This window comes from Sorex fumeus, unplaced genomic scaffold, assembly GCF_029834395.1.
Source record: "Sorex fumeus unplaced genomic scaffold, SorFum_2.1 ptg000123l, whole genome shotgun sequence".
Classification (NCBI taxonomy): Eukaryota; Metazoa; Chordata; class Mammalia; order Eulipotyphla; family Soricidae; genus Sorex; species Sorex fumeus.
Genome location: NW_026606180.1, coordinates 5,762,239 through 5,774,484, shown reverse-complemented (window position 1 = coordinate 5,774,484; position 12,246 = coordinate 5,762,239). Strand labels below are relative to the sequence as shown.

The 12,246-nt window shown below is 48.6% G+C and overlaps 1 protein-coding gene across 1 annotated transcript; it reads right to left on the bottom strand.

The window, feature by feature from the left end:
* Nucleotides 1-803: 803 nt before the first annotated feature.
* TMEM217 (transmembrane protein 217) lies at nt 804-8,512 on the bottom strand. The gene is made up of 2 exons (XM_056137336.1): nt 8,491-8,512; nt 804-1,384 (listed from the first exon to the last, which is right to left on the bottom strand). The coding sequence occupies exons 1-2, from the start codon at nt 8,510-8,512 to the stop codon at nt 804-806; spliced, it is 603 nt and encodes a 200-aa protein (XP_055993311.1).
* Nucleotides 8,513-12,246: the final 3,734 nt, after the last annotated feature.

Here is a 12,246-nt window from a genome sequence, read left to right as displayed (position 1 = left end):
TTAAAAACAGAAATTGGGAAATGTTTTCTATTTTTATTCCCACTTACCTGGAAAACAGCATAGAGCCATCGAAGGGGGTTGGGGGTACCCACAGCAACACTGTTCTATGAGCCACCGCGGTGTGGACGATATCTAAGTGTAGAACTGCCCCTCAGTGAGGCCAGCAAGCTGTGGGCTGAGGAAGGCTCACAGAGACGGACGGGAGAGCAGCACCGCCAGGGTTTGTGTTTCTGAGGGCCATCCCCAGTGGTGCTTAAGGGTCACTACCAGGAGTGTTTTGAGGGACTCTATAGTGCTGGGGGCTCAACCCTGGGTCTCCTGCATGAAAAGAACACTCAGAGCGTGCTATCTCTCTCTCTCTCTCTCTCTCTCTCTCTCTCTCTCCACCCCCTCTCTCCCTCTCTCACCTTTCTTTCTCTCCTCTCTCTCTCACCTTTCTCTTTCTCTCTTCACTCTCTCTCTCCCTCTCTCACCTTTCTTTCTCCCTCTCTTTCTCCCTCTCTCTCTCTGCCCTCCCTTGCTTTCTCCATTTTGACAGAATAGTACTCACCAGGAAAAACAAAACGATGAAACGAACAAACCAAACCGCAAAGCATGCTGGGCAAAGACATCCTTTAATTAGACATCCTGGGTGGAGAGCGTACTCCAGCTGTGAGGCTCCTGTACGTGGCTCCCTCCTCCTCCCTCCTCAGCAGGAAGGGACAGGGGAGCACCTGTCTACGTGGTCATCATCTCAGTCAAGGTGAAAGGGTTGAAAACAGCTGCCCCTGGTGGATGGGCCTCTCGGGGCCTCCTGAGCAGGATCAAAGATACTGCAGATACTCCTGAGATAAGGAGCTTGAATTTGACAGTCGCCGAGCGACATCCTCATTGCCTAAAGAAATGTGTCTGTTGAAGGGAGTTATATGAACCTTGCATTTAAGTTTGTAGATCATATGTGCTTCATTAATGACAAAGAATATCCAAAAGCAGTGCATTGACACGCGGCTAACCAAGCCAAACCAGCGCAGAACTCGGATCTGTATAACAGTGGTACTGCTATTGGTGTAGATTTGTATGACAATGTTTATACATTCATAAAAAACGATCCAGATAATATAGAAAAACAAGCCCTTCAAAAGCTGGGCGTACACGGAGTATATAAGGAAGCCACTGACGATGACGGTCAAGAAAGACAGGGAGAAAACGATTTCCAAAGAACTGCAACCAAGGAGACTTATACCTGAGTAACTGGCCTTGTACTCCGAGCAGTTGATCCTGCTCAGGGAGCTTTGTTCAAAGATGAGGTACATATTGGAAGACATTATGGAAAATGCCCCTGACATTATGGAACCCATTTTCGCAGTCATCCCACACCAGTACTTCGGTTTCACGCTGATACTTCCTGTGAAGACAAAAAAATATGAGGGGTGGGGCTGGAACAATAGCACAGCGGGGAGGGCGTTTGCCTTGCACGCAGCCAACCTAGGTTCGGTTCCCAGCATCCCATAGGGTCCCCCGAGCACTGCCAGGAGTAATTCCTGAGTGCATGAACCAGGAGTAACTCCTGTGCATCGCTGGGTGTGACCCAAAAAGCAAAAAAAAAAAAAAAAAAACAAGTGTTCCAGTTCCTGTCAATGTGATGAATCACTAGACTTGCTCCTTCCCTTTCCCAGCTTCCCCTGGAGAAGCAATAGAGAGAAATATAGAAACCAAGAAATAATCTTTTGGGAAAGAAGACTGGTCTGAAAACTAAAAGAGTCTTGTTTAAAATTGATAGGAGGACCCGAGAGCTGGTACAGTAATTAAGGTGTTTGCCTTGCACGTAGCTGACCTCGGTCTGATCCCTGGCACCACACACATCCCCCCCACGCAATGTCAGGTTTCCCTGAGCACAGAGTCAGGAGTCATCCACGAACACTGCTAAGTGTGGCTCCCAAATAAAAAGTCATTAAAAAATTAATTGGGGGAAGAAGTTCAGAGAAATGCATCAGGACTGGGGAGCTGGGTCCGGGGCTGAGTAGGTGTTTCGCATGTGGGAGCCCTGGGCTTGACCCTGGCACCAGCTGTCCTCCCATCGCTGAGTTGGTGGAGCCCTGAGCATCAAATAATCAACAGCAATAAAGGAGGAGAGGCATGACAGACACAACGAAGTTTTGACTCAGAGAGAGAAAATGAGGTAACGTGTTTGAAGAAATAATATTTGAAGATTTGCATAGTCAAAGAAAAATTACCAACCCATAGATTCAAGAAATCAACAGAAAGTTCCTAGGGCAAATAAAAGGTTTAAAACTGTTGGATAGCAAATGCTGAAAGAAAAGCTCAAAAGTGGTTGTGCATCTTTTTCTTCGAAGGAGCAAGCGGTGGGCTGGAGAGAGATGGTACAGGGAGATAAGACACTTGCCTCACAAGCAGCGGTGCGTGCCGGATCCTTGGCATCTCATACAGGCCCCTGAGCACCGTCAGGAGTGACTCCTGAGTGCAGAGCCAGGAGTAACCCCTGAGCATCACCAATTGTGGCTCGAAAACAAACAAAAAAAAAAAAACAAAAAGCAATCCGGCAGGCTTTAAAGGACACCAAAGTCCAGTGGAATGCTAAGACAATAATAATGGCAACCTAGGATTCTAGACCGAGCTAAAATATTTGTTAAGACTGAGAGTACAGTGAGATATAACAACTAATACAAATGGACGCTTATTGATCTCAGATTTGATCATTTCATTTGCCTTCGTGTTGTAATAAACGTGAAGTAAACCTGATTGTGCCTTCAAGGGGCAGGCTGGGGTGGCGGATAGGAAACTGGGGACATTAAAAGGGAATAAGAAACAAAATCCAGGGGCCAGAGTGATAGCACAGGCTTCGCATGCAGCCGACCTGGGTTCAATCCCCGGCATCCCATATGGTTCCAAGCACCACCAGGAGTGACTCCTGAGCACAGAAAATACAGGATCGTTGTTTCCCTGGAAATCCAAGAGTCGGGAAGAGGAAGAAGCATATAGAGCATACAGAGAAGCGTGAACTCTAGCTAATCTATTTCTAGGATGAACCAGGGAGTCACAAGGGTTCAACATAACATAAAAAACAAACAAGTCAGTAAATCAAAGCGGGCCAGACATTGTACAAATAATGAAACATAAAAATGACCTAGACTTATGAGCAATCCACTTCAATAAACTTGATTCTCTTAAGGAACAAGGGCGGACCTAGGAACATTTCAGCACACATGCTTGAGCCTGGAGCTGGAGGCTGTGTGAGGTGTTGGGGATCGAACCCAGGGTCAGCTGCATGCAAGGTAGGCCTCTTTCCTGTGTGTGTTTCTCTGGCCTCCTTTTGGTTTTAGCTACATGCATGACCCTGGACTAAACCGCCCTCTACAAGCTTTCCATGGCCAATGAGAAGTAAGGTGTGTGGGGTGTGTGTGTGGAAGGGTCCTTTCCCATCTCCTCAGAAAAGGACCAGGATCCTTCACCATTCTCCCTTTTGTCCTTCCTTACTCTTGATGTTTTTGGTTTGGGGGCCACGACTGGTGTTGCTCAGGGGCCATCCGTGGCTCTGTGCTTGGGCAGTGCTCAGGAGACCACCTGCTAGGTGATCCCCGTAACCTCTGTAGCAGTAATCCTTCCTTTCTCTCAGACAAGACTCAGGCTGGGAAGAACTTGCTGAATAGGATACTCCTTATCAGTCGCGAATCAATGGTAATTTGAGAGAGAAATAAACTCTGAAGGTAACCGAGTGGCTCCTGGTTTTATTGTTGTTGTTGTTACCGGAACTTGGCTGTCCCACTGAAAATCTAAGCTTCACTTCCTTGAAGCGACACCCAGAGAGGCCTTGGCAATCCACTGGATTCTTCTAGCTCCTTTGACCTTGCTCTTCAGAAGAAACGATTGCTTCTCCCTGCCTGTGTTTATCTCACTGGACCTCTAGTGCTAGCCCCTCGTAAGGAGATGTCTTCCTCTACTCACGAGGTCGCCGTTATCTTCACAATTACTTTGATGAGAAATCATGTATTGACTTGTGCCACATTTTTATTGTTTTAAATTGCTAAGGGGCTAACATATGCCTCAGAGACCTGGGCCCTACGCAAACAGGATGAGAACGCTATTCAGGTCTCCCAAAGAAGAATAGAAAGAGCTATGCTTGGAATATCACGTTTCACTCAAATGAGAGAACGAATCCGGAGTTCCGACATCCGTCTATGATCAAGGATCAGGGACGCTGTCTCATTTGCCAAGGTGTCGAAAATCAGATGGGCTTGTCACGTAATGAGATTTAAAGACGACCGCTGGACTAGAGCTGTTACCGATTGGATTCCACGGGATGTCAAAAGACCGCGTGGCCGCCCACCTTCCAGATGGTCAGACTTCTTCGTCAAGATCATGAACGATCGGTTTGAGGCCCTTCATGTTCCCGGAGCGAACAGATGCCATTGGGCTACACTAGCACGCGACAGGGACAAATGGAGACGTTACTGGGGCCCGCTCGAGCAAATCGACGACTAACGGGAAGTTAAGTGATTAAGTGATCCTCATAGCAACTATCTGTATTTGGGGCACCCCTGATTGCTTTCAGGAGTGAACCCTGGTGAGGCTTAGGGAACCACAGGCAGTGTCAGGGGTTCCAACGATGTTTGCAGCTGCTGCAGCCACACGCAAAGCAAGTCCTTAACCCCTGGACTCCTTTCCAGCCCCTGTGGTACTCATCTTTGGACGGAGGGTTGGGGTACATCTGGTGGTGCTCATAGCTAACTCCTGGTTCTGTGCTTGGGTCACTTCTGGTGGGGCTGGGGATTGAATCTAGGTTACAGCTGCCATGGCCACATACAAGACAAGCCCCCTACCCCCTGGGTTCTCTCCTCCATGCCCCCCCACCAGAGGAATCATTTTAATGGCCCCCAACAAAGACATTAGAGTTAAGGAAGTTAAGTTCCCCAAGGCTATATATATCTGATCAGTAGGCAAAACAGGATTTGAACCCACATTGGTTTTGCTTCAAAACCAATTTTCTGATCAACCCACTTGTTCCTTCTCTGACCCAGAGCTATGCAAGCTCATGGAGTCCAAAGGCTCCACCCCGCCCTGCTTCTGACCAGGGCTTTCCCTAGAAAGAAGCCTTGATTAGAAGAGGCTCTAGATAAATACAATTGTGTCCCCACTGTCTCTCCTCCTAGTTATCCATCCATTCTTTTTTTGGTTTTTGGGCCACACCCAACAGTGCTCAGGGGTTACTCCTGGCTCTGCACTCAGGAATCACTCCTGGCAGGCTCAGGGGACCACATGGAATGCTGAGGATCAAACCTAGGGTGGGCAAGTACAAAGTGAGCGCCTACCTGCTGTACTCTCTCTCAGCCCCAGAAAAAATAATTTAGCCCTGACTCAGCCTGAATGGAATGAGCAAGAGCAGCTGCCACTGGGAGGAGGTCATTCTTTTATTTTACTTTTCATCTTTCCATAGGTCTTTGAAGAAACTGATTCATTCTCAAGTCTTATTTTCACTAATTCTTTACTAATTCCATTTGATTAAAAACCTTACTGGATTTGTTTTATTACTTAAAAGTAAAGTAAAAAGTAAAGGCCCTCCCGTTGATCGTCGATTTGCTCGAGCGGGCCCAGTAACGTCTCCATTGGAGACTTTGTTGTTACTGTGTCTGGCATATCGAATACTCTCAGTAGCTTGCCGGGCTCTCCGAGAGGGGCGGAGGAATCGAACTCGGGTCAGCCATGTTGGCTGCGTGCAAGGCAGACGCCCTACCCGCTGTGCTATCGCTTATTACTTAACTATTCTAAATTAATCGCTTGTAGATTTCTAGAATTCCAGTTGCTGAAGTTTCAGCTGTTAATTTATTTTCCCTTGCTGTTGTGATAAATTATCACACCCTTGTGCTAAAAGTCACAAACTTGTCATCTGACAGTTCTCTAGGTCAGTGTTTAGGCTGCTTCAAGATTCAGCTGTGGGCTGTGGTGATAATACAGTGGGGAGGGCGTTTGCCTTGCATGCGGTTGACCCGGATTCCACCCTTGGCATCGCATATGGTCCGCTGAGCCCCGCCAGGAGTGTTCTCTGAGCGCAGAACCAGGGGCAAGCCTTGAGGACCACCAGGTGTGACTGAAAAAATGAAAATAACATTTTGCTGGAATGACTGTACAGCAGGTAGGGGAGCACTTGCCTTGCTTGCAGGGAACTGGGTTCCATTTCAGGCACCAGGGGTCTCCTGAGCCCCGCAAGGCAGCGACAAAGAATTGTAAGAGATAAATAAATAGCTCAGTTGGCTAGAGCACCCAGGTTCCATGTGAGGACCAGGTGGCCCCCTGCACGTCACCCAGAGTAGTCCAGGAAAGAATCCACTGCCAAGATCCTTTTTTTTTAAATGTAGGAGTATTGCTATTTATTCAGTCATTGATTAGGCTATATTGATTGAATTGGGCATAAACTCTGCCTTACTCCCCCCCCCCCCCCCTTTTTATAAATTTATTTATTGAATCGCCGTGAGAGCAGTTACAAAGCTTTTGAGTCTAAGTCTGGGTCATGCAATGATGAAACACTCGTCCCTTCACCAGTACCCATTCTCCACCACCAAAACCCCCAGCATACCCCGCATCCCACACCCTCTGCCCACCTGTGGAGCAGATGATTTCCATATTACTCTCTCTCTACTTTGATTACATTCAATATTTCAACCCCAGACCCACCATTATTATTTGGATTTTACCCCAACACTCAGATCTGCCAAAAAGACAACCATAGACAATTTGTTTTCTATTGCTGATAATGAATAACATATGATGTCGCACGGCCGCAGTAGTGGCCACACAATTTTGGAATTCCGAAATTTTAACAATTAAATCTGGAGGGATTTCTGCCCAAACTTCTGGGTTCCGAGATTTGTTTCTGAGTCTCTGGGATTATGGCCATTAAGCAGCTTAATCAGGAGCCAGAGAGGCCGTTCGTGGGTGGCGATTCAGGGTCCCGTTGGGATGGAGAGGAAAGGGCCAGTTCCACCCCCATCCCGTGAGGCCCTGAGAGTCTCGTCACTGTGGGCCCAAACCTGACTGTCCAATAGCCTTGGAGGATGGCAGCCACCGAGCTGCCAGGGGGAACAGGCCAAGGCACGAAACCTATTCCCACCTGGGGTGGCCCAGCGCTGGTAACCTACTGCAGGGACCAGACACATTTCTGCCAAAAGCCGCTGGGTTTCGAGATTTGTTTCTGAGTCTCTGGGATCATGGTCGTTAAGCAGCTTGATCAGGAGTCATAGAGGCTGTTCATGGACGGCGACTTGGGGTCTCATTGGGGCGAGGAGGAAAGTGCCGGCTCCACCCCCATCCTGTGAGGCCCCGCATGTCCTGTCACTGAGGACCCAAACCTGACTGTCCAATGGTCTCTGGAGGATGGTGGCCACTGAGCTGCCAAGAGGGTAGAGGGACAGCACCCTTTCCCCCAATGGGGTGGTCCGGCGCCGGTAACCTACTGCGGGGACCTGATGCATTTCTTCCAAAAGTCGCTGGGTTCTGAGACCTACCTGTGAGTCTCTGGGATCATGGCCGTTAAGCAGTTTGATTAGGAACCAGAGAGGCCTTGCCTCTAATTATATAGCTGAGCCAGAGGGGGTTTGTGGGTGTGTCTCCCACATACCTAACTTTTGGCCGCTTACTTTCTTGGTGGATTGGCATGATAGCACAGCGGGTAAGGTGTTTGCCTTGCATGTGGCCGACATGGCCAACCTGGGTTTGATTCCTCCGCCTCCCTCAGACAGCCTGGCAAGCTCTCGAGAGTATCTCGCCTGCACGGCAAAGCCTGGCAAGCTACCCATGATGTATTCAATATGCCAAAAACAGTAAAACAGTCTCATAATTTGTTGTGAGACCTTACTGGTGCCCGCTCGAGCAAATCAATGAACAACGGGAGGACAGTGCTACAGTGCTACTTTCTTGGTAAACTTGGCCCCAAGTTTTTGGGGTCTGGTCAAAGGCACAGAAGCAATTTTGGGGTATCTAAAAGTCTGAAGGCACCATCAGGCTGCTGATGCACTCGCCTCATAGGTGTAGACTGACCTGCTGGTGGCACCATATGCCCCCTCCTTCCCTCCTCCCCCAAGATCCTTTTGGCCCCATCTCCATGCAGAATGCCATACGGGGCTGCCTGGGCACTTGGGCACTGCCTCCCCTTGCTGGGCGCTGAGGACAGCCTCCTCTGCTAGGCTGGCCCTGACTCCCCTGGGGGCCCCTCCTTCTGCCTCGAGCTAGAGAAAGTTAAGCAAGCCAGGAAAGTCTCTTTCTCCTCAGCCCCTTTACTGTAATTACACCCACAGAATCCCCTGGGCTGTACCTGGGGAAGAGCCGTGGCCTGAATTACTTCCTCCCCACCAAGCCCCAAATTTATATGCTGGCTCCTAACTACCAGGACCTTCTGGCTCTGGAGAGAGGGTACTGAGAGAGGTCATCCTATTAAAGTGAAGTCACTGTGTGGCCCTAAGCCAGGATGACAGCAGCACACAGGAGGACACCCACACTGACCTGGCAAAGACACGATGGCCATCGTTCAGCCACTGGGAGAAACCGCAGTGCACACCAATGCTGGAGACCTCGTGAGCTCAGAATTCTAGGCACCAAAGCTGCAAGAAAGTCAAATTCTGTTGGTTAGACCACGTAGGCTGTGATGCTTGGTCAATGAATTCCTCGCTAGGGCTGGGTCACTTGCCTATCTATTATAATGGGAACTTTTTAGAAAGGTCTGGTCAAAGGCACAGAAGCAATTTTGGGGTATCTAAAAGTCTGCATCAGGCTGCTGATGGGAATGAAAGGGAATTTTTTAATTTTTTTAAAATTGATTATCACCGTGAGATAGTTATAAGCTTTCATGTTTGGGTTACAATCACAATGATCAAACACCCATCCCTCCACCAGTGCACATTCCCCACCACCAATATCCCCGGTATAACCCCCCTTTCCCACCCTCCCTCTGCCTCCATGGCAGACATGATTCCCCATAATCTCTCTCTACTTTGGGGCATTATGGTTTGCAATACAGATCCTGAGAGGTTATCATGTTTGGTCCTTTATCGACTTTCTGCACACAACTCCCATCCCGACCGATTCCTCCAGCCATCTTTTTCTCAGTGATCCCTTCTCTATTCCAGCTGCCTTCTCCCCTTCGGTCATGAGGCAGGCTTCCAGCTATGGAGCAATCTATCTGTCCCGTGTATCTACTGTCCTTAGGTGTCAGCCTCATGTTATGTTGTTTTATACTTCACAAATGAGTGCAGTCCTTAGAAAGGGAATTTTAACAATGACTTTTCTTTTAAAAGAAAACAATGCGGGGCTGAAGCAATAGTATAACAGGTAGAGGTTTGTCTTGCATGCAGCTGACCTGGGTTCAAACCCATCCCCCCCAACCCCCCCACCCCGCCTAATCCCTGGAGACCACCAGGAGTGATTCAAGCCAGAGCCAGCAGCACATTGGGTCACAACAACAACAAGACCCCAGACAAAACAATCTAGTGACATGATGAACTGGCGAGGGGGGTGGGCACCTCAGGGGCTCACCTGGTGGTGCTCAGGAGACCAGAGAGTACACAGGAATCAAAGCTAGGGGACAGAGATGTGCCCCAAGACTTTAGGCTATCTCCCTGTCCTGATTTTTCTTTTTTAAGACCAAAATGTGGAGCTGGAGTGGTAGTTAAGCGGGGAAGGCATTTGCCTGGCATGTAGGCAACCTGGCTTTGATCCCCAGCACTCCATATGGTACCCTGAGTACTGCCCGGAGTCACCCCTGAGTGCAGAGCCAGGAGTAAATGCTGAGCACCTCTGGGTATGGCCCCCAAACAGAACATAAAATTAATACAGCATGTGGGTTGTGCATTTCTTAGAACTTACTCTAGAATGTGAACCATAGCACAGCAATAGCACAGCAGGTAGGGTGTTTGCCTTGCACACAGCTGACCAGGGTTCGATTCCTCCATCCCTCTTGGAGAGCCTGGCAAGCTACCGAGAGTATCCCGCCTGCATGGCAGAGCCTGGCAAACTCCCCGTGGCGTATTCGATGTGCCAAAAACAGTAACAAGTCTCAGAATGAAGACATTACTGAGGCCTGCTCAAGCAAATCAATGAACAACAGGAGGACAGTGCTACTGTGAGTTTAAACCAAATCACCCAGTAACTATGGCTAAATCAGTCAGTAGCTGCCTTTTCACTTAAAAAATAATTGGGTGGCCACATCCAGCACTGCTGAGGGCTTATTCCTGGCTCTGTGCTCAGGGATCACTGTTGGCAGGGCTCCGGGGACCATATGTGGTGCTCAGGATTGAACCCTGGTGTGCCAGTCAAGTGTCTTGTCTACCATACTGTTGCTCAACTCCTCCATTTCATTATTAAGACATAAGCGGGGCTGGAGAGACAGCAGAGCGGTTGAGGTGCTTGCCTGGCACATGGCTGTTCCTGGTTTGAATTGCCAGATCTTCATATGGTCTCTCAACATGGCTGACCCGAGTTCGATTCCTCCACCTCTCTCGGAGAGCCCGGCCAGCTACCGAGAGTATCTCGCCCACACGGCAAAGCCTGGCAAGCTCCCTGTGATGTATTCGATATGCCAAACACAGTAACAACAAAGTCTTACAATGGAGACGTTACTGGGCCCGCTCAAGCAAATCGATGAACAACGGGAGGACAGTGACAGTGACAGTGACAGTGACAGGGACAGCATATGGTGCCCTGCGCCCCACAAGGAGTGACCCCTGAGCACTGCTGGGTGTGGCCCCAAAACAACCCTTGCTGCACATCACTGCCCCCCAGTGTACCCAAAGAAACAACAAAAAGCAAGCTCACAATTGCTGGGAATTCTGTCTTTAAAACATTTCCCAAAATTAATTTTTATATTTTGCTTTTGGCTAATGCCCAACAGTGGTCGGGAGCACATGCTGCTGAAAATCACACCAGTGCCCTTAGAGCCTTGGAGCATCTCCCCACACCCCTCTGCCTCAAAAGATTTAATTTCCCCCCCTCTTTGGAGTTTTTGAGCCACACTTGGCATTATTTCGGGGCTACTGCACTCAGGGGACCATATGTGATATTGAATCAACCTGGGACAACTGGGTTGGAAGCATAGTACAGTGGGTAGGGTGCTTGTCTTGCCTTGGCTAAAAGGCAAGCAGTGCTGGATATGGTCCCCCAAGCATCACCAGGAGGCACCCCAAAGCACAGGGGCATGAGTAATCCTAAGCACCACCAGGTGTGCCCCCCAAAACAAAACAAACCAATTCATAAAAACACGCTTTGTTCATGATATTAGTATATCCATATCATTAGCCATGAGCATTAATTCATTCGAATGCCTAACAACCCAAATCGACGATTACACTTGAATAGATGTGGGTCACTGCTGGCAGTTTCTATCTTTGTTGTCTATGCACCAACATCCAATTACAGTGAAGGAGAAATTGAGAAGTTCTACATGGAGCTGGAAAAGTTCTATAAAGAAGACCACACCTTCTACAAGATCATTGTCAGTGATTTTAACGCCAAGATAGGACCAAGAAGATCAGCCGATGAACTCCACATCGGGACCCATGGCCTAGAATGGAACGAACAGGGTGACAGACTGTCTGAGTTCATCATGTCAATCAAGACCATCCATGGTAACTCACAGTTCCAAAAGGCTGAATCTAAACGTTGGACATGGGAGTCTCCCGGTGGACGGTTCCACAATGAAATAGACCACATCATATTCAATCGGTGGTTTTGCCTGACCGATTTTGCTGTTGTCCCAAAATTCCAAACGGGATTGGACCACCATCTCCTTCATGCAAAATTCTACCTCACAGAACAGGGAGAAAAGAATGCAAAGTTTAAGAAGAGAACTCCCAGAACGACCACCAACTGGGAGCTCTTTGGCTCTGTTGCGGCAACATGGGAAGATGCCGTCATTGACAACATTGATGAGGAATACAATCGAATGATTCAGCACCTCCATGATTGTGCAAGGAATGCCAAGAGAGAGATAACCACAAAAAAAACGCCTTTCTTCAAACACTGTTGAACTTATTCGCAACGTGGCTTGCCACATGCCTCAGGCAACCACAAGTGACCGTCCGAGCTGGCAAAACAGTGCAGAAAAGCGATCAAGGATGACCTCAAAGAGAGAAGAGCAGCAGTGCTGGTAGATGTGGCAGAAGCCGGGAAAAGCATTCGTAATGCCTGCCTGTCCTTCACCAACTAAAAGACCAAGATGAATGCCCTCCGACATCCTGATGGATCTATCACATCTTCCAGAAGGGC